Below are 23,677 nucleotides of genomic sequence, written 5' to 3'. Positions count from 1 at the left end.
CACCTACAAAATGTATTTCATGTTATTTCCGTGCGTATTTAAATACCGACTTACTTTGATGCTGAAGTACTAGTCTGTTTAAAGTTCTGTGTTGTTACACTGTTACACCAAATGCTGAGGTTAAATACTACTCCAGTTCCTCTCTTTCAGGACGATTATAAACAGCTTTGGTTTTTTAATAGGAAGTTGTCGGCAATCAGCTTTTATGTTAAACATAAAATGGGATCTGTACATGTGCTAATTTTAATTCAGTGATTCACTTCTTCAGCTATGTTGGTAAGGAAGCTATGTGGTAAGGTGGCCTTGGCAGTCAGCTAGTATAAATGTCAAGTGTTTGAAGGTGGGCTCCATAAAAATTGAAATTTTCACAAGCAACTTAACCTTTCAGAGACCCAGCTTTCTCATTTGTGAAATGGAGACAATAATACCCATTTGAATGGATTTTTATTTCTTAATGAGATGATGTGTACAGAGGTCCTCGTCTCTGTTCAAACATATCATGATCATTGTCTATCAAAGCCAGAAACAAGAAAAGAAGTAAAAGAAAGAAAAAGAAAGAACTCGAGAAACTGTTTATAATTTGTTGGGTTTTCACAATGCTCTGGTCTACAATTTGATTTTTTCAATTTTTTAAAAGATTTTAATTTTTTCCATTATAGTTGGTTTACAGCGTTCTGCCAATTTTCTACTATACAGCAAAGTAACCCAGCCAGTCACACGCACATACAGACATTCTTTTTCTCACATTATCCTCCACCAGGCTCCATCACAAGTGACCATATCTAGTGATAGAGTTCCCAGTGCTATATCCACTCCATTGCTTATCCACTCCAAAGGCAATAGTTTGCATCTATTAACCGCAGAGAAATAAACTTGAAATGGCTTAAAGACTTAAACCTAAGACAAGACACCATCAAACTCCTGGTCTGTACTTTTAATATCTAAACAAACTTTAAATTCAAATGTTGCAAACTCATTTGGTGGCAACCAACCAACCTGAATTACTTTGAGGCCATTTATAGTCTATACTGTGCTGCAGAAATATCCATCTTTGATTACAAAGTGCTGCCCAAGGATCCTGCCTGCCTAACAGAATACACAGTATTTTTCCCTAAAATATATTAAAAGATTTTAATCCTGAAAAACATCTAGCACTAACGATTTAGGGTAAGAAATCATGATCCTTTAATAATCAACAACTCTGACGCTATATAGACACAACCTACATTTTATCAGGGGAAGGGAGATGGGTGTTATACTCCCAAATATAGGCCATCTTTATTTTGCTATTTGCTGCCTTTCTTCATTCGCTGTGTCCTGTGATGAGGATAAAGTGGGCAAGAGAAGAGAGAAGGAAGAAAAGCATTAATGTACAGAAGATAATATAAGAGAAGGAATGACTGGGTCACTTTGCTATATAGCAGGAATTAGCACAACACTGTAAATCAACTACACTTTAATTTTTTTTTTTTGGTCTTTTTTGTCTTTTTAGGGCTGCACCCATGGCATATGAAGGTTCCCAGGTTAGGGGTCCAACCAGAGCTGTTGCTGCTGGCCTGTACCACAGCCACAGCAACGCCAGATCCGAGCCGCCTTTGTAACCTACACCACAGCTCACAGCAACGCTGGATCCTTAACCCACCGAGCAAGGCCAGAGGTGGAACCCGCAGCCTCATGGTTCCGAGTGGGATTTGTTTCGGCTGTGCCACAAGGGGAACTCCCACTTTAATTTTTAAAAAATTAACCTAAAAAAAAAAAAAAGCAGTAGTGTATGAAATGTGTGCTAAGACTACTTCATCACATTACATTTTCATCCTGGTAGGTTGTGAAGTTGGTATTTTAAGAAATGATGCTTGGACTTCCCATCATGGTTCAGTGGAAACAAACCTGACTAGCATCCTTGAGGATGCAGATTCAATCCCTGGCCTTGCTGTGGTGTCGGTCACAGACAGATGTGGCTCGGATCTGGCGTTGCTGTGACTGTGGCATAGGCTGGCAGCTGCAGCTCTGATTCGATCTTTAGCCTGGGAACCTTCATATGCCAAAGGCAAGGCCCTAAAAAGACACACACACACACACACACACACACACACACACACACACACACACACACACAAGGTCCATCTAAGAAGAAATTATTAGAGAACTTCAAACTTAAGACTATGTAAAGTTCATTGTAAAGTCAGGAAAGATGACTTTTTAGGAACCATTTCTTCTTTTTTTCTTTTTAACAGTAGTTCTGTTTCAATTCAGAATTTTACATTAGCTCAGAGCTTTGTTTCTTCTCGGGAATTCCCTCTGTATTATGTGGAGAAAGGCTGAAAGCTACTTTTGGAGAGAATGGTCCCTCCCTAGAGAGAGGAGGACTCTCTGGGTGGCTTTCTCTAATAAGCAGTGACACCAGAGGCTGGCCCAGCTTTTAGTGGAGCAGCATTAGCTACAGATCTTCTGAAGGCTTTCCAAGTGCTGAGAAGCCAAAGCAGCTCAAGGCTTTCCCACACGGGATCTTTAGGAGCTCGGGTTCTCAATTTGGCTGAATGCTGGAATCACCTGGGAACTTTAGAAAAAAATTCTGCCGCAATTCCAGAGACTTGATTTAATTGTTCTGAGGTGTGGCCTGGGCAATGGGATTTTTAAAGACTCTCCAGATATATCCCAATGTGCAGCCAATATTGAAAACTACTGTTTCTGAAGCTCTGCAGGCGCAGCTGGATCCAGGTCAATTGCTGGCACCACATCCTGGTTACCTGAAGTGCCTGATACGCCACAGATCCCCTAGCTTAAGCCCAGGCCCATCCGATTCTTGAGAGAACATTCCAGAAGCCTGCCCTTTTTGCAAGCGCTGCAAGGGATGGATTCCCTTTTACATCAGTCTGAGAACCACTGCCAAAAGGTGTAAAGTGATTGGTCAGCAATATGAGCACTGTCAGGTACAGTCTATCCATTCTTTCTTTAAAACACTATTTCTCCAGTGAAAAGAGCACTGCCTAAAAAAAAAAAAATACAGTAATCCTGAATGATTCTCAAAAAGATAAAATCTCTGTGTTTAAACACTTCTGGGAACAGCTGCACATTACATTCCTTGCTTAAAGCTTCACAAGGCATAAGCTGTTGAGAAGATCTGTAACATACACTCTAACTCAATGACTTTGCCAACACACTGGCATGAAACTCCAGGTAAGTCTGTTAATGCTAATGTGCCTTTGGTACTTGGTGGATGTGAGTAGCCCTTAATCTACCAGAAGTTAAGTTTCTTTCTTTCTTCCTATTTTCCTTCCTTCCTTCCTCTTTCCTTCCTTTCTTCCCTCCCTCCTTGCTTGCGGCCGCCCCACAGCATATGGAGTTCCCAGGCCAGGGATCCTATCTGAGCCACAGTTGCAACCTACACTGCAGCTACCGCAATGGCAGATCCTTTAACCCACCGTTCAGGGGTGGGGATGAACCTGCGTTCGGAGGCTGCAGAGACGCTGCTGATCCTGTCGCACCACAGCGGGAACTCCCACCCAAAGTTTCTTAATTTCCCTAACTCTAAAGACCTGTCCACCACACTTTTCGCCCATATTCACAACTACGTTCTCACCTATCAACCCAGTTAACCTCCTGTCATTCCTGCCTCATCCTACAAAGGTTCTTTGGTCCTTTTGGAAATTTCCCAACCACGAGTTTGTTCACCTGCTTCAGTCCCTTCTGCTCTCAATTCTACTTCTACTTACACTCATTCTGGGCCCCACCCGAACACTCCGTAATGACATCCTCAAGTCTCTTATCCCCGTGCTCTTACCTCACCTGCCAAATAGAACCTTCATGCAAACAGGTTCCTCTCTCTGGACCATTCTTCCCCCTCCTCCTCTAACAGTCCTTCGGCTCTCTACTTAGAGGATGCCGCAAGCATCGCTGAGGTTGGACAGGTCCCACTTGATGTGCTCCTCTAGCATAACTATCATCACCCTGTTCTGAGTTCGCTTCTAAAATTCTTTATAAAATCCATAAAGGTACAGACTCATGAGACTGTAAACTCTTGAGTCCTGGGAAATGTACCACAGTGCTTCTTCCTTGATATTTGTTACATATTTCATGTTACAAATCTAGTAACAAATAAAATTTTACTGTACATAACAAAGGATAAGAAAGTAACTCACCCATAAATCGTATCTCTGCCTTTACACTAGTATTTTAATCTAACTAATGGCTTCTTATTTATTTTATTTCTCTTTTATCACTTTTTAAAACACATTACATTTACTAAATAAGCAGCCCGATGCTACTTTGATGGAGAAGAATCAGAGGATGTGGGTAATGGATCAAGTGCATGGTAAGTTTTTGTATAAGCAGGAGCTGATTAAAACTCCTTATTATAAAAACTTGCCTGTTTTCAGAAAGAGGTGCCAGTCAATAGAAATCTGGATAAGCCACATCAAGATCATTTCAGAAACATTCAAAACCCTAAGTGCAAAAAAAAAAAAAAAAAAAATCCAAAACCCCCCCAAAACCATAAGGACCATTAGGCGTAACACAGACCATTCAGAAAAACTTTGTAAAGGTAAACATACATTTAACATACAGTCCAGCAATCCCATTCCCATTGTGATGCAGCGGAAACAAATCCCACTAGGAACCATGAGGTTGTGGGTTTGATCCCTGGCCTCACTCAGTGGGTTAAGGATCCAGTGTTGCTGTGAGCTGTGGTGTGGGTCACAGACATGGCTCAGATCCTGCATTGCCGTGGCTCTACTGTAGGCCAGCAGCTGTAGCTCCAATTTGACCCCTAGCCTGGGAATTTCCACATGGCGTGGCTGTGGCAGTAAAAAGCAAAAACAAAAAACAAACAAAGAAAAAAATTAGAACCATCAGTCACTTCATGAATGAAGTCTAAAGGGCAAATGGTGTCTAGAAGTCATGGAATTATTACTTCAATATTTGATTGTTTCAGTCACAATAGAAAAGCAGAATATAAATGTCTGGGAAGGTATTCAAGATGTACAAATTAAAATAAGGTACTTCAGGAGGTCCCGTCGTGGCTCAGTGCTTAGGATTTGGAGCTCTGAGGTGATAAACATGAAACATAAATTAAAAAAAGGGAAAACACAGTCCTGTATTCCAATTACAGAACACAGGTTGTGTGACCTCGGGCAAATTAGTTAACCTCTTTATGTCTCTTTCTCTGTAAAGCAGGGATAAGAAGATCCACTCAAATCATTTCTGTAAAAACGAAAATGGTATTTTATGCGTGACATTCTCTGCATAACTCGAGACACACAGCAAGCTCTCACGGAAGATGAGCTGTTACAGTTACATTCCATATGATTATTTATTCATTGATCGGTGACCATATCCATGATATACTATTAAGTGAGCAACAGCAGGCCACAGAAAGGAACAACAAGGGAGGTCCTAGACTAGCTCAAGCTCATCCAACGCCCCCATGGGGCTTTGAAGGCTCTTCCAAGAAAATATTTCCGGCGATGTCTGGGGTAGGGTATGGATACCTCCTATGCATCTGTTTCACTTCGGCAGACTTTCAAATCTTAGAGCGTATACTGAATTACGTGCTGCTACTTTAACAGAAACAACAAACAACAACAAAACACGTGGTTTCCTGAGACTGTAAATAAATGGGCTCATTGTTTCTCTTCCCAGTTTGAGTCAAATAAAACTACATTTTCTTAGGCAAAAATGTTGATAGTGTCATGGTGCCCTGGACTGGCTCGGAGGGCCTCCACGGTGTCTCTAGGATGGCCCACCTGACGGGTACCCATCCGAGAGAAGAGGATGGGTGGGCGTGTGGCCATGTGTAACCAATGATGTGTGCACGGAGAGTGGCTTTTTAATCCATCACTGCATTATTCCCTCCCTCACTATTGCCTGCCTGACTCACATAATTTAAAAATGCAGTCATCAGCCTTATATTTATTCATAAAACGAGCTGAGAGAGCTTGTTGATATTCAGAAGTAACTTACAGAAAAGATGCTTTTATAGAAGGCCTGTTAGATATGGCTGAAAAAAAAATCTGGCTTTTATTCTTTGTATAGTACATGAAGATTAAGAAATAGGGCGGGGAAATCAATAATGAGTATATGGAAGCACACACAGGAAAGATAACATATGGCAAAGTAATATCAGTATACGCTCATCTTTCTAGCCTGAAATGTTGACTGTTGGCATTTTCAAGCTTCCATTTTCAATTGCCTTTTTTAAGCAAAATTAAACTTAACAAATGAGAATGGAGTATAGCATGTGAACACGGATTTACTTCAAATAGTTTTTCGTTAAGTGCTCAAAGCTCCGATTGAGAACGAGGGCCTAAAATGTGAATATAGTTAGTTCCACTAACTATTCCAATATCTGATCACTAATAAACTTGTTTTGACAAGATCTTATATAATATTTACATTACAGTTCAATAGCTCTGCAAAACAAAGATTTGCATTCTAGAAAAGCAGCTGAATCTTAACTAGATTTGCCATAGTTATTCATGCACAACATTCTGAAACCTCAAAGGAACTTATCACAGAGAGCACTGTAATGTATAATCATATTTGTCTTGGCAAAAAAAAACACAGGATTGTTTTGCTGTTGCTATGACACTAATGTATGCAACATTTTATACCATAATATTTTCTGCCACATGTGCTATATATGATACAGACAATGTGTATAAACTTTGAAATCCTTGAAATCTATCTATAGGGGTATGCTATTCTGAAACAAAATGAAAACCCTATTAAGGGAATCACCACTGTTGCGGGGGAACAAATTTCTCTTAAGGACGTACAGTGTGCCAAGTTCATTTGTGATCTGCTAATGCCAACAATTACTCTACAAGAAAACCATTATTATATCCATTTTTGAGATAAGGAGAAGAAGAGTAATTTGTCTCACTCCACCTAGTTATAATGTAGCCAACTTGGCACTGCCAGCTGCAAAAGTCTGTCTCCCCATCCCCTACTCTGCCCAAGTTTCAGCTCCGGCTTCGCCTTGATTTCTATGATTATACAATCTGCAAAGCAATGCAAATCCTGAGGCCTGTGCTTTCCTCCATCCCTGTGAATTCCTTCTGAATTTTCCTATCCACATAATTTCCCATGGGTATTAAACAAAACATGGTAATTTCAATCGGTAATAGTACACACTCCTTCTGCCATTTCAAAATTTTTCAAATTGTCATCACTGTTTACCACTTTCATTCAGGTGATGCTTCTGCTAATCGGGGAGCGCTTTCACACTAGGAGCTTCCTGGGCAGTACAGGTTAGTGAAAAGTTCCTGACCTGCTGTACAAAATTGTAATCTTGGAGCTCCCGTTGTGGCTCAGTGGTTAACAAACCCGACTAGCATCCATGAGGATGCGGGTTCAATTTCTGGCCTTGTTCAGTGGGTTAAGGGTCCGAAATCGCCATGACCTGTGGTGTAGGTCACAGACGCAGCTCGGATCCTGTGTTGTTGTTGTTGTGGTTGTGGTGGAGGCCAGCAGCTACAGCTCCCGTTCAATCCCTAGCCTGGGAGCTTCCATATGCCATGGGTGTGGCTCTTTAAAAAAAAATTGTAATCCTGCAACTTATTCTTAGCATGACCTCCCCTTCCTTATAAGCAAGAGGGGATTACCTTTGGTTTAAATGATTAGATCACATAAACCTAAGAAAAAATGTCTAGGCTTAGATGGGAAAAAAAAAAATTTTTTCTCAAAAAGCATTTCCTATACGTGGCTCTATCCACTAAGTTCGTTCTCTCATCTCAAATTAGTTGGCCGTAAGTAGCTATAGCGGCCTGTTTTGTTAATAATAGAATTATTTAGATATCGCCTCCTCTTGGATTATTGGAAATATTCCATTTTCTATCCAATTCCATCCAAGTTTATATTTGTTTTTAAATATTTTTGTTTCCTTGCCAGACTGTGCCCCTTTTCTTAGATTTACTGTTCAATATCGGTTAAAATGGATAATGCTTGTGCATGCACTATTTGCATATGCCTACCTCTGCAAATCTGAATGGCAGCCTTCCGCCTTAGAACCCAGAACAAGTAGGGGGCAAGAGAGAGGGGGAGGAACAAAAGCTCTCCGTGCTATGCTGCTGGGATGAATGCAGCTTGACCCAGAAGCATCCTGGAAGGACATCAGTATAATCCTTTTCTGTGAGCTCTGGCCAAGTGACAGCTCTGAAGAGTGGCCAGGAAAACGCCATAGATGAAAGGTCAGCATGTTTCTCAAGGTGAGTGCGGTGGATGGATAGTTTTCTTAGCAACACCCTGGCCAGCAGTTAGTCCTTTTTCACTGTAAATCAATCACTGGCATAGACAGATGTCCTCTGCAGAGACTGCGTGCTTATGTTCCCCCAAATTCTTCTGCTGAAACCTAATCCCCAATGTAATGGTGTGAGGACATGGGGCTTTTAGGAGATGATTGGGACATGAGGGCAGGGACTTCATGAAGGGGATACGTGTTCTTACAAAGAGATGCCAGAGAGCGCCCTCACCCTTTCTGCCAGGTGAAGACACAGGGAGAAAATGACCACCTATGAACCAGGAAGTGGGCCCTCCCCAGAGACTGAAACCAGGACTGGGATATGAGGAATACATTTCTGTTGTGCATGAGCCACCTGGCCTAGAGTATTTTGTTAACAGCAGCCTGAATGGAGTAAGACAACCCCTCCCATCAGCGTCAGCACCCAACCCAAACAAACTTTGCCAAATGATGCCTATCCAGTCCTAAGGGCATAATGTGGCTGTCTGGAGGTCTGGTCCACGTCCTCTTTATATCATTTACCTGGGATTTCTACAGTAGCCTCTCACCCTGGGTTTGGTTTGGTTTTGTTTTGCTTCAGGGTTGCTCTCCTCCCATTTATTCTCCCTTCTGAACATGCCATCGCCTGCCTGCCTTATCCTCCTTAACGGCTCCCCTTTGCCTACAGGCTAAGAACCAGTTACACTGTGTTGCACAAAAGACCCGTCATGGATTTATATCAAACGAGACAGAGAATACTCTTCCATATACTTTTTTGCATTTGCATTTGATCTCTGATAATCTGCCTATTCCTGAAAGGGGCCTGTTTTTCAATTAGGTTCTTTTACATATTCCAGGCATCGATCTATTGGCAAGTGTGTCATTTATGTCTTACATTTTGTGACTGGACTTTTTAAACAGTTTTTTTTCTTTGCTTTTTAGGGCCGTACCTGCAACATATGGAGGTTCCCAGGCTAGGGGTCAAATCGGAGCTACAGCTGCTGGCCTACGCCACAGGCACAGCAATGCAGGTTCTGAGCCACGTCTGCGACCTACACCACAGCTCACGGCAATAGTGCCAGATCCTTAACCTACTTATTGAGGCCAGGGATCGAACCCGCAACCTCATGGTTCCTAGTCAGATTTGTTTCTGCTGCGCCATGATGGGAACTCCTTTTGAAACAGTTTTAAACTACTCTTGATAACTTTTATTTTTTAAAATGCTTGAACCTAATTTTTTATAGTTAGCAATGCAAGAATGAAACCATAATATTGAGTCCTTCCTTTATAAGCTCTGCAGCTTATCATACCTTGACAGTTTTATTGGTATTACCTAAGATTTCTATCTTGTCATCGCTATATTAATTTCTTTTGTTACATATATTATCTTTAAATAAATTTTATAAATAGTAATTTGTTACTGTATTTACCATAGTCAGCTCTAATTAAGTCTGTATATAAATGGTTACCATCTTTCCTGCCAATGCATTTGTATTATGACTTTTCTCAATTTGAGAGCTCTAGATACTGGTGTTTGGATGAGTTAACTGATAAACATCTTATGGTACCTTTTATGAGTAATACAGTTCCTGAATTCTTACACATATGGTATTTTATATGGTTATCTTAACATTTAAATGACCTTTTGGTGGGGCATAGAACTCTAAGTCACAAACTTTTTCACTGAAAACTCAGGAAGACATTATTCCATGCTGTTCTGGCATCTAATGCTACAGAGGGAAAAGTCCGAGGCTAGTGTGCTATTAGTCCTGGGTGATGGATTAATTTGGGGTCTACTAGTTTTCCCTAGGTACACTGTATTACAACCTCAGAAGCTCAGCTGGCTTCCAGTAACAGGTGTATATTATTCCCTCAGACCACACGTTGGCGGTCAAGTTCTATGGATCTGCTCCGGGTTAAGGGTGGGGGTTGCTCTGCTTCCCGTGACCCCCCCCCCCCCGGCCCCCGTTCTGGGACCCAGGCTGACAGAGCAACCTCCACCCAGAACACAGCCTTCTCCTGAAAGAAGGCTCAGAGGAACAGGGCTGGCAGACGCTCCGGATGGCTCTACGAGTCTCTGGTTGATGGACTACCCTATCAGGTTCCTTCACACGTCCAAAAAAACTGGAGCAGGAAGGATACTCTGCCTAAGGAAGGGGGTAGTTAATACTTGGGAGCAATTTACTACCTGCCACATACTCACACCTTTCTTCCTTCAGTATTGAACTTTGAAAATGTCACTAAGAAATATCTGAATTTTAGTAGAGAGTCTAAGTTTATTTTGTATCCTGTTAAACCCTTGTAGCCTAAAGTTTCAGATATTTATCTGGAAGAAGAATGTCCTTCGAGTATTTCTCTGAATATTGCTCTCACTCCATCTGTCCTCTCTTTAGGGTATACAAGGACTCACCTGTTAGATTTCTGTGCTTTATCCTCCACAGCCGTTGTCTTTACTTGGATCCATTTTACGGTCTTTGTGCTTCTACTTTCATATGCTGCAACCTGTCCTTAACTGCTCTGACTTCCTCCAGTGTCAGCTTTGTCCTTTATGGGGTCTAGCATTGACAATACGGCCATGACACTGTTTTCTTCCAGCAGATTCCTATTGTGCTCCGGTGCCAGCTATCTTTCATCTCTCATGTCACAGATTTTCCTTAATTTCCTTGACAGGGGAAAGGTGCTATCTGTAATAAATTTAGTTACATTTCCTGTAGTTATGCTTTTCCTCACACATTCTGACTCTTAAAATATGCCTTTCGTCCGCGTCATGAAATGATTTTAAAGAATTTAAGCGACTGTCCTGATTATTTACACTTGAACAAGGACATTTAGATCAGTTTATCTTCCCAAAATGAGCTGGAGAAGATTCATGAAAGATCCCTTCACGAAGGAATTTTTTTGCTTCGATCTTAAGCTGAAGAGCTGGAAGATGTAGGGTTTTTTTGGTTTGTTTTTTGTTTTGGCCTTTTCTAGGGCCGCTCCCGCGGCATATGGAGGTTCCCAGGCTAGGGGTCGAATCGGAGCTGTAGCCACCGGCCTACGCCAGAGCCACAGCAACGCGGGATCCGAGCCGCGTCTGCGACCTACACCACAGCTCACAGGCAACGCCGGATCCTTAACCCACCGAGCGAGGCCTGGGATCGAACCCACAACCTCATGGTTCCTAGTCGGATTCGTTAACCACTGCGCCACGACGGGAACTCCCAGGGAAGGTGTAGTTTTATAACAGCACTGTGATGACTTACCAGCCTGAGTGGAGAGGAAGAAGCTGAGACCATGGACAGTTCCAGGGAAATCCACTGGAACCTGTCGAGGTTCATTCCTATGGTTATTGAAATATTAGGACTGTTACTCTGTTCAGCTTAATCTCTACTGCAGGAAGATGGTGTAGTCCTTAAAGGCGGCTCTTTTATGTTTATTTTTTTAAATTTAATTTTATTTATTTATTTATTTTGTTTTTTAGGGCCACACCCATGGCATATGGGAGTTCCCAGGCTAGGAGTGGAACTGGAGCTACAGCTGCAGGCCTACACTACAGTCCCAGCCATACAGCATCCGAGCTGCACATCTAGGACCTACACCACAGCTCACGGCAACACGAGATCCTTCACCCACTGAGACCAGGGATCGAACCTGCGTCCTCATGGATGCTAATCAGGTTCCTTACCACTGAGCCACAATGGGAACTCCTATTTTTATTTTTTGAATGAAGGTAAATCCCCATCCCATTTTACGGTGCCCATTCAGTTCAGGAAAGAATTCCTTCATCTAGAATGTTCCTATATTCCTGAGAAGCCTGGGAGAGGAAAGCTTCCGACCTGAAGGCTTCCTTAGGGTGTTGGTTTGCCGATGTGCTAACCTTGCTTCAACATGGCATTGGCCCAAGATGCTGAATTATGCTCTAAACAGAAGAGGTTCCTCATTCTCTTAGAGGCTGCTCTTATTTCTTGTCCTCACTCTGAAATTTGGGGGGGATTACTGGGATCATATAAGATTTTAGCCACTTCTGCAGCACTGAACCTCTTTATAAGAAAAGAAAAAATTTAATTGTCCTGTGGTGATATCCTTCAAACTGGATCTACTTATAGTATATCTAGTAGAAATGCCTAAAATTTTACTGAGTTTTCACTCTCAGTGACACAACTGTTACGATATTAATTCCTACTTTACTCTTGCTGACATAAGAGATTAAAGCTAGTGAACATATAAATGTTTCCATCCTCATTTCCTAGAAGGAGAGGCAGACTTTTGTTTCTTGACTCCCCAGAGTAATTAAGTGTCTCTGTGCTTCAGCCAGCACCACTGAGGCGTCTGGGATGCATGGGCCCGTGAAGGCAGGAGCCAGAGAAGGAGGCCACTGAAAGGGCAGGGTGGTACAACTGAAGAAGACAGTCGGCCCCCTGGGGTCTTTGGTGGCTGGGACTTTGTGGATCCTGCAAATGCGATCATAGCTGCTGTCAGGACCCCAGGACAGATGGGGCCTGAAGTGGAGGTGACTGCAGGCGTGCCAAGGGCAGCTGGACCTGGGCATGAGGCCCGAGGCATGGGGGCTACAACCAAGGTCTCCGTGCCCGGTTTGGCAGAGGAAAACCAAACACTCTCAGAAGGTTTGTGTGAATCCTAAGGAAGGGGCGCAGGAATTTATATTATTCTGGGGGAATTTTTCAAGGGACCTTTTTGGTCCATCTGAACATATTGATGGTGAATTTGAGGAAGCATAGCCAGGACCTCCTTAGGGAGCAGCTGAAGAAAACCAAGTACCTTAAAAACATTATAATTATCTTAGTTCCACAGTTGTTCATGAATATAGCCTCGTTATAGGAATAAAAGAGAAGAGGAGGGAGGGAGGAAAAAGAAGAAGAGAGAGGGAGAGAATCAGGGCGGCTGCTTTCAGATTGGTGTGTGTAGACAGTACCCCCTGCCTCCTTCACTCTCTCATTTAGGGGCTCTTTTCTGTCCAACTAGAGGGAAATATCTTGTGTGGTACTTGGCATAACTGGCTTCATCATACACAGACATGTTTTATATACGTGTCAACTTTAAAAAACTTACAGTGTATTGGAAAACTCCACATCTTGATTTAGCTCATCCACTTGAACTGCTGAATAGTAATACTTACAACTGGCAATGACTAAGGGCTTCCTGGGTGCAGATACTGTTCTAAGTGCTTGACTGTTCGCTTACTGAACTCTCTATCGTTCTATGAATCATTCTATGAAGGAGGAAACTGAGTCACAGAGCATTGAAGTAAACTGTTGAAGGTCCAACTTGTCCCAAATTGCCAGCCAGTCTACCTCTGGAACCTGTAACAGGAATGCCACCCTACAATGTGCTGGATTCCTTGGCAGGAATGCATCACAACCCATTTAATCATTCACTCCGGACACACAAGGAGACCTTTCATGATCTGACACTACAAACAGCTGTAATAAAGTTACTGGTAACTTAAATAGGCAGTGGCCATTGGGACATGATGGGCTTATTTCCAAGATAATTCTTTTCATAAAACCAAATGTAATGAATGTTCAGATTTACTTGGCTTTCAGAAAAAGCAAGACTTTTCCTCATGAACTATGGTAATTAACTATATGACAAACTACCTATAATTAAGGGATAAATTGCTGGCATTTTATAAGTAAGAACACTTGCATACTGTAATTACTCTGTAGCTTATAGTTTATCAGACACGTACTTTGAACATAGGAGGTTCTATAAGTACGTGGCTTCTAAAAGAAACCCTTTGTCTTCTCCACACAAAACTGACAACCAGAAAATGACAGCTTGGCATAGCAATACTAAAACAAGAGGCCATGCCCAGACCGGGTCCCCTTTCTCTCCTCAGAGGGCCAGATGAAGGAACTAAAGTCACTCTCCAACTGTTAATTATTATTATTAATAATAATTATTATTATTATTGTTAGGGCTACATCCATGGCATATGGTAGTTCTCAGGCTAGGGGTCAAATCTGAGCTGCAGCGGCCACCCTATGCCACAGCCACAGCAACACCAGATCCAACTAGGGCCAGGGATTGAACCTGTGTCCTCTTGGATACTAGTCAGGTTCTTATCCCACTGAGCCACAACGGGAACTCCTCCAACTCTCAATTACTAAGATTAAACTACTAGGGAGCATTTTGCATTCACTTGTTTCCCATTGTGACCGATGATGAAAAGCAATATGTTCACTTCAAATATTCCTTACCTCAAAGAAATGAGAATGCTTTGTTTTTGTGGGCATCCCTGAAATGCTGATGAGCACATACACATGCCCCCCTCAGCAGCAGCAGAGCTCCAAGGAGAAGCCTGGGACGGATGCCCAGTACCTGGACGCATGGTCTAAGGGTACGGGGAGCAGACCATGCCCTGTGCGGACCGCCTTCTGCCAGAAGATGGGGAGGACGAGTGGAGGGCAAGTCGGAGCCCAGTGGGGTGTGGGCCAGTGTGCTAGGTGAGTAAAGGGGAGAATCCAGTCAGATTCCAAGCATCTTTACTGCCTAAATACCAGGGGCGAAACAGAGCACGTCAACTGCCACAAACAGAAGAACTGATGAAAGACATTAACACATACTGATGTCTTGCAATCTGTAATCTCTAAAGGAATATTTTTCACTGCGTTCCCGTCATGGCTCAGCAGAAATGGATGTGACTAGTATCCTTGAGGACACAGGTTCAATCCCTGGCCTCCATCCGTGAGTTAAGGATCCGGTGTTGCCTGAGCTGTGGTGTAGGTCACAGATGTGGCTTGGATCCTGCATTGCTGAGGCTGTTGCGTGGGCCTGTAGCTGCAGGTGTGATGTGACCCCTAGCCTGGGACCCTCCATATGCCGCAGGTATGGCCCTAAAAAGACAAAAAAAAAAAGAAGTATTTTTCCTTTCACCTTCTGATAGCTTAAAAGTCACTGCAACTAAAAATGAATGAGCATAAAATCAGGAACAAAAATGTTCTCATCAGTTAATATAGAGAATGAAGTAACAGTATATAAGAATATTTGGCAATGTTAGTAGGCCACCAAAGAAGTTATATAGGAAGCTATATTCAATATCCTCTGATACATGGAAAAGAGTATGAAAAAGAATATACATAATCCAATGTATTAATTACCCTTCACAGATTCACACCACCTAAACCCCCAAATTAGCATGTAACTGAACTCTTCATCTAAGATACTGATCAAAATCTGCATGTGGACAGGGCTGAGGAGCATCCACTAGTAATTCTCCGAGCAGTCATTTAACCAGTTACAAATATCATTTAAGAAATATTACTCTCTCTAGTTCAGAGGAAGTCTCCAAAAAAGTTATTGCTGTGTACCTGGCTTCTCTGTTCATTCCATGGTCAAGGAGGCTTTGACCTGCCATTCAAAGTGCTCCATAGCCTGGTTCTGTTCAGCCCAATCTGACTCTCAGTAGCTCCCTGATTAGGAGAGCACAACAGGTGTCTCCCTGCTGCCAGAACTTTATACACTGAGGTTCAACAAATATTTACTGAGTCCTAATTACATGCCACTTGTTAGACCAAGAGGTTTCTCTTTATAGACATGAAGCATGGAAGAAATGGAATACATGTTTTGAAAAAAATGCATATATTCTCAAGTAGAACTGTCTTATGATGTTGCCTCACATGAGACCAGTGCATGGTGTTCCTTATCTTGAAGCTACGGCAAATTACAGAACATATTCCACGTACAGGCACTCAGCTTTTGGCATGAGAGTCAAAGAAATATTTTCCATGTGATAGGCATTGTTCTAAGATGATGTCTTTGGTAGGGACTAAATTCTTGCTAAATGCCACATTAGATTCTGAGCTTATTTCAGTAAATCAGAAGTGACTGTGCAGGAACTCTCACAGTAATTCTTCATTTGCTCTAGATAACAATCTCATTGTAGAATTTAAATTTTGAATCACCTGTACAGATGTTACCTTTTCCAAAGGACTTTCTACTCGAGGAATGCTGATCATGGGCATCTGTGCCAGGTTATCCGTGTGTATATGCTCATTTTCTGGTTGTCTTCCTTTGAAATTATTTACCACACACACGACCTAAAATTTTAGGAAAAAAAAAATACAGTTAAGGCAAAATCATGCTCTCAATAACTAATACCCCTCAGAATAGGCCAATAAAAACATTCCACGTCTATAACTTTCCCTGTAGATTTATCTTGTGTAGATTGTAATAGTTATTCCACTGCAAGTATGTTCAAGAATATTCATCGATTAATAGGTAGCTCAGTTAATAATGACAATTTTATTATCCTGAAATTTTCATTAAATTAGGTTATAGTCAGTGCTCAACTCAATCTAAAAATAACATCATAACCTTATAAAAATTCACAGCAAGCTAACCTTTCCTTAATGTACCCAACCTACAACTTAATTTAAATGCTAATTATTTCCCATTGCTTCAAGATCATTCCATTCATAATAAACCTTCTACAATTGGCACCTTCTAATTTAGTAGCATCCCTTTAATTAACCCAGTTTATTGTCTATTATTGTATCCCACCGGTACTTGGCATTTCAACAATAGCTTCTTCGGGCTATGACTGAAATAAAAGACCTTCTACATAAAGGAAATTGACCCTTGTTTCAATCAATTATATCCCATAGCTGACAGAATCTGATTGAAAGCAACATTTCTCACAGTCTACTGTGCATAAAGTTCTGCACTGTTAAAAATGCACATTCCTAGGCCCTCCCCTAAAAACTCTGATTTCACAGATGGAAGATGAGGCCTAGGAATTGCCGCTTTTAAAATAATGCCATAAATGTTTTCTCAGGTCTGTCTCCCAAAGCAACACAAATAAAAGCAAAAATAAACCAATGGGACCTAATCAAACTGACAAGTTTTTTACACAGTAAAGGACACCATAAAAAAAAAAAAAGACAATAGAAAGGGAGAAAATAGTTTTCAATGATGCAACAGACAAGGGCTTAATGTCTAAAATATACAAACAACTTATACAACGCAACAGCAAAACAGCCAACAACCCAATGGAAAAATGGGCAAAAGACCTGAACAGACGTTTCTCCAAAGAAGATATACAGATGGCCAATAAGCACATGAAAAAATGCTCAACATCCCCGATTATTAAAGAAATGCAAATCAAAACTGCTGTGAGGTATACCAGTCAGAAGGCCATCAATAAGTCCACAAATAACAAATGCTGGAGAGGATGTGGAGAAAAGGGAACCCTCCTGCACTGTTGGTGGGAATGTAAATTGGTACAACCACCAGGGAAAACAATATGGAGGTACCTTAGAAAACTATCCATGGAACTACCATATGATCAGCAATCCCATTCTTGGGCATATATCCGGCCAAAACTTTCCTTGAAAAATACACATGCACCTGCATGTTCATTGCAGCACTATTCACAATAGCTAAGACATGGAAACAACCTAAATGTCCATCGACAGATGATTGGATTAAGAAGATGTGGTGTATATGTACACAATAGACTATTACTCAGCCATGAAAAATAAAATAATGCCATTTGCAGCAACATGGATGCAACTAGAGATCCTCATATTAAGTGAAGTAAGTCAGAAAAATACCATATGATATCATTTAAAAGTGGACTCTAAAGTGTGGCACAAATGAACCTATCTACAGAACAGAAACAGACTCACAGACATAGAGAACAGACTTGTAGTTGCCAAGGGGGAGGGAGAGAGAATGGAATGGACTGGGAGTTGGGGGTTGGTAGATGCAAACTGTTACATTTAGAATGGATAAGCAATGAGGTCTGTCTGAAGCAGGAGATCGATGGGTCCCAGGCTGAACTAAAATCTGTTCCCTGTGGACAGGTAACTTCAAGGTAAAAGCTGCATCCTGCTTGGATAAAAGATACAGACCATCTATTTCCCATCCTTGAGGTCAAGGAGACCTCCAGAACTGGAACTACGCACTGGCAGACAGGTGCCTCAGGGGTCAGAGAAAGGAGGGGCACCAGACCATAGTACGTCCTGTCAACCTCCCGGAGACCCTTGTGAGGGAATCCATCCTGGCTAAAAGATGTGTGTGCACACAGGGGAGGCCCTGAGTCCAGACAAAGCCAGATGAAGCCCAGAAGGACTTCCCCCATACAAGTATTTAAATGACCGCCAAAGCACGCGTTGCTCTCTTCCGCTCTGGCTCTTTCTGTCTTTCTCCCTCTCCACGTAGCATCCCCACCCTCAAGCCTACCTGTGCTCTCTCTGCATGTATCCTCTCCCTCTGATCTCTTATTAAACCTTGCCTGTGCTTTCTTCACACCTATCTTCACTCTCTTCTCTTTTTAAATAAATACTTATTTGCCTCACTACCCTCAGTCTCTTTGCCGAATTCTTTCTCCAAAGGGACAAAGTTCTGGGGAGCTGTATCAGTTGGTTAAGGTGCAGCATTCTCACCTGACAGCCACCCAAGAACACTGCTGTACAACATAGGGAACTGTATCCAATCTCTTGGGATAGAACATGATGGAAGATAATATAAGAAAAAGAATGCATATATATGTATGACTGGGTCACTTTGCTGCAGAGCAGAAATACAACATTGTAAATAAACTATACTTTAGTAAAAAAAAAAAAAAAAGGCATTCCCGAAGCTTCTGATGTAAGTGAATCTAACATTAAGAGGTATCAATAATAACATAGGAAAATCATTTGCTATTATTTGCTTATACTGAACTAGGGAGCCTTCTTTTTCTGAGTTTTATATTCTATTATCAAAACAAAATACAGAAACTTGTCATAACCTATCATTCATTATTTAAAAATGCTTAATATATAACTACACATGGACATTGTATATTTTTCACAAATCCTCTACTGGAAAGCCTTTTCTTTAGTAGGGCTCATTACTGAGTATTTCCAGAGCCCAATTAGATACTGGTTATTCTCCACTTTTTAAGTAAAATTTACAAATCTATGAAATAACACATACCCTGAGATTTTATCGGAGAAAAATATTTCCTTGCAAAATGCCATATACGTATTATCCTCCTACTTCCTTGAATAGTAACAGACGAGAAGCACAGATCAAAACCTGATAATGTGACACATCAACCTCATCACTGCCATCAAGATCTTTTTTGTTTTGTTTTGTTTTTGTTTTTGGTTTTTTTTTTGTCTTTTTTTTTGCTATTTCTTGGGCCGCTCCCGCGGCATATGGAGGTTCCCAGGCTAGGGGTCTAATCGGAGCTGTGGCCGGCCACCAGCCTACACCAGAGCCACAGCAACGCAGGATCCGAGCCGCGTCTGCAACCTACACCACAGCCCACGGCAACGCTGGATCATTCACCCACTGAGCAAGGGCAGGGACCGAACCCGCAACCTCATGGTTCCTAGTCGGATTCGTTAACCACTGCGCCACGACGGGAACTCCCCCATCAAGATCTTTAAAGTAAGGGAGAGCAAAGGCTTGGAGATGAAATGATGATCCTGGAAAGGACCAATAGATACCAATTGCCCTAAAGCAGAAGTCAACAAATTTTGTCCATGATGGGCAGAGAGTATATATTTTTGGCTTTGCAGGCATACAATCCCTGCAGCCACTACTCAGCTTTGCCGTGTTGGTGTGACACTTCTAGGAATGGGGATATTAGGGTTCCAGTACAACTTTTTTATTTTATTTTTTTAAACAAAAATAAGCAGAAAACCAAATTTTTCCTCTGGGCTATTGTTTACCAATTGATCCCTACCTAGAGCACAAAGGGTACAATCAGGCATTTTAACCGACAACAACAGACAGCAGTTTCACACCCATATCATGAAATACAGACACACACTCACACGTCCCTTTTCATTAATACAATAAATTAACAGAAAAGCAGCCGATGAAAAAACCTGCTACAAATTCTTCTGAATTAAAAATTGCTGAAATAAATAAGTAGGCACATAGACAAAGAGAAGTCATTAGTTGAAGAAACATTCATCTAGAGTTAATGTGGGCTTCTGAAATTAGTATAATTGCTTTTTATACTATTTTGGTTGGAAAGCTCCAAAAGGTATTATCAGTTATCTCTTTGCCTTAATTTCGGGTCAGGACAACACCAGTGAAGGAGCTAAGAACTCACATGTGAAATATTTAAATGTCTAACCCATTGCAGATACTCATTAAATGGCATCCATTAGCATAATGATTATTCTTCATTACTGTTATTATTTAAATTACAAGGAAGGAAATTACCAAATCTTCCCTAGAATCATCGTCTCATATTTAGTAAGGCTTGTCTGGTAACATTCACAAGTATGAAACTGATTTCCTATTAGAAAAATGCTCATAGGAGATAGCAATTGAACTGGTTTTTGATCCTGAGTCTCTATGTTGTTGGACAGTCTTCTGGTCTCCGTGTTCTCAATTTGAAAGTGAAGAGGTTGCAATGGATTAGCAAGTTAGCTCCATTCCTTTGGTTGACAAAGGTATGCAAACATTCAACAAATGTTCACAATAAAACCCAAGATCTGCCCATCTCCTGACCCTACTTCAAAATCTTTTTCTGGATCCTCTCAGGGACGGCAACAATGCCTACACCCCAGTTCCCTTAATGCAGCTGCACAGGCTGAAAACGTGGATACCTCTTATATTCAGCCAGTCACACAGGTTGCTCAATTTTCCTTCCTAAAGATTTTGATTTCTTATATCTCCTTTGTTCTACCTCTGTCACCAACTCCAAAGACTAAGCAAGCCCCACCACTTGCCTGAATTCCTGCAGGCCTTTCTAAAGTCAATCTTGGATCCCTCCCATCCATTTCTACAATGACATGAGAATGGTTGCTCCCAAATGCAAACTGTGTCATGTCAACTTTCTTAACTCTGTAGCTTAGCTGTCCATCTCTCCTAATGTCTAAACTCTGGCCCACCTTTCAATTTTTCTCTCTGTTTTCCAAACACCTCCTGTAACCTTTCACGTCCCGTGTTTAGAAAAAGCATCTTCATGCATCTGTGGGCCCCACATCTTACTCATCTGTGTTATCTCATCTCAGCACCACTTCTTCCCTAGCCTTCCCTGACCCCAGGCTGTTTTTCTTTGCTTACAAGGACCTATAATTCTTTCCATCAAATCACCCATCTCTATATGCAATTATACATCGGATAGCATTAGTATTTTGGTTGATGTGATTCTCTTCCAAGGTTATCAGCGCCACTGAAGCAGACATGCCTTTTTTTCTGATGACTATTTTATTCTCAGTACCACAGTGAATGAAGAAATTAATAAATGAGCATGTATAAAGGCTAAAAATTCTCAACTTTCTGATGTTCACATATAACTTGCTGTTTAAATTTTTTTTGGTCTTTTTAGGGCTGCACCTACAGCATATGGAGTTTCCCAGGCTAGGGGTCGAATTGGAGCTGTAGCTGCTGGCCTACACCACATCCACAGTAACGCAGGATCCCAGCTGTGTCTGCGATTTACACCACAGCTCACAGCAGTGCCGGATCCTTAACCCAATGAGCAAGTCCAGGGATCAAACCTGCATCTTCATGGATGCTAGTCAGATTCATTTCTGCTGAGCCACGATGGGAACTCTCTCCCATATAACTTTCTTTTGAAACATACTTCTTTTTCACTAGTGGCTTCAATAAGTTTAATTCTACCCTTGCCTCCAAAAATGACATGAATTAAGTCACCACTACACATAGATTTTTGTTTTCTTTTTTCCAGTTAGTAATAATAAATTAATACGATTCATTTGTGATTATTTCACCCCTTCCTTGTGGCAAATAAGACATTACTGTTGTAGGAGGCTAAGTGTGCAGGCTTTGGAGTCAAAAAGGTCTGGGACTTAATTCTGGGCTCTTTTATTTGATAACTTTGTAAGCTTGAGCAAGTTACTTAATATAACTAGATCTGTTTTTCCTATGTGTAAAATGAGGACAAATAATGACTACATCTCAACATGCTGTTATGGGGACTGAGTTAATGTAGCAAAGAAAATTCAACTTATTTTGATGGTGATGATGATACTACATATGGCAACCTGACAAGCTCTTGCTTTGGCTCAGTAAACCTGAACTATTATATCTGGCACTAATATGCGTCTTCCTTGTAAGTGCTCTGAGGCATACATTTTCATAAAATAGTATCAGTCAATCTACAACTACTGTTCAAACAAAATTTGCTTAGTATTTTTCTCAGCAGGAGGATCGTGTTCTCTGACTTTGAAGAAAATGGACATAAGAGTGATAAATTTAGTATAGAAGGTAATTTCTTGTTAGATTGTAACAGGACAGACTTCAAGGGCAGCGGAAATTCAGGAAAAAAATGGGAGAATCAGGTAATCAGAGACACTTCCTGGGGAAGTTGGTATTTATCTGAGAAAAATCTCAAGTGCATAAAGAATTTTAATATAGTCGTCAAAGGTGAAGACCATGCTATCCAGAGCCTTCTCTGTATCACACACTCGACTCCCCTTATTACACCTGTGATTTCACTTAATCCTCCAAAGATTGGTAAGAAGTAGATATAACAGTTCATTCATCATTCAACCAAAGTTCCTCCTTTTTAGCGGGACTGGGTACTGGGAAAACACAGGGATGAAAACAAACACCTTCTCTGTGAGCAGTTTGATGGCAAAAATATAAAAATAAATCACATGTGGTATATTAAAAGTAGAACAATACAGTGGAGAAAAGTGAAGAAGAAATGAGGAAAGGGGTCCTTGGGGGAGGGGTAATCCCTTTAAATACAGTTCAGGGGAAGCCTCACATTTTAGGAAGATGAGTTGCTAAGTGACTTGTTCATTGTCACACACCCAGTCAGTGGCAAAAAAAATAAAGAGGGAAAAGCTGGATTCAACCTAGGTTTTTCTGATGCCCACATCTGTTTTTCTCTCTAAAATACAGAGGAGCAGGCATTTCAGGGCAGACAACATGCAGGCTCTCATATTTGAAGGAGAAATCAAAAGCTTCACAGATAAGCAAAAGCTAGGAGAATTCACCAAACCAGCTGTACAACAAATACTGAAGGAAGTTCTCTAGGCAGAAAAGAAAATTCTTCAACCAGAAATAAAAATACCACAAATGACAAGGCTCACCAGTAAAGGTATATATACAGTAAAGATCCAAAATCATGCATGCACAGTTATGCCAGCAAAATCAAAAAAAGTGAGAAGAGGAGAGTACGAATGCAGGACAATGGAGATGAACTTACAATTAAGAGATTGACAACTTAAAACAATCTCGTATATATATAGACACTTATATAGAAACTTCAGAATAACTGTAAACCAAAAATCTACAAATGATACACAAATAAGAAAAATCAACTCAAATACAATACAAAAGATAGTCATCAAACCATAAGAGGAGAGAACAAGAGAAGAACGAAAGAAAAAAGAGCAACAAAAACAAATCCAAAACAACTAATAATATGGCGATAACATACATATCAATAATTACGTTAAATGTTAATGAACTAAAGGCTCCAACCAAAAGACATAGACTGGCTGAATGGATACGAAAACAAGACCCATATAT

General features: G+C 41.1%; 1 protein-coding gene across 2 annotated transcripts in view; it reads right to left on the bottom strand.

Moving 5' to 3' along the window:
* Window positions 1-23,677, bottom strand: part of PLPPR5 (phospholipid phosphatase related 5) — a 114,713-nt gene that overhangs the window by 5,116 nt on the left and 85,920 nt on the right. Inside the window, exon 5 of one of the 2 annotated variants that reach the window (XM_047785220.1) lies at window positions 16,123-16,257. In XM_047785220.1, coding sequence (XP_047641176.1) covers window positions 16,123-16,257 — 135 coding nt within the window. The remainder of the gene's footprint in view (window positions 1-16,122; window positions 16,258-23,677) is intronic. The other variant, XM_047785219.1, reaches the window with a different exon arrangement.

Source organism: Phacochoerus africanus, chromosome 6 (genome assembly GCF_016906955.1).
Source record: "Phacochoerus africanus isolate WHEZ1 chromosome 6, ROS_Pafr_v1, whole genome shotgun sequence".
Taxonomy (NCBI): Eukaryota; Metazoa; Chordata; class Mammalia; order Artiodactyla; family Suidae; genus Phacochoerus; species Phacochoerus africanus.
The sequence above is the reverse complement of the archived record's forward strand: the minus strand, read 5'-3'. Positions and strand labels throughout refer to the sequence as shown.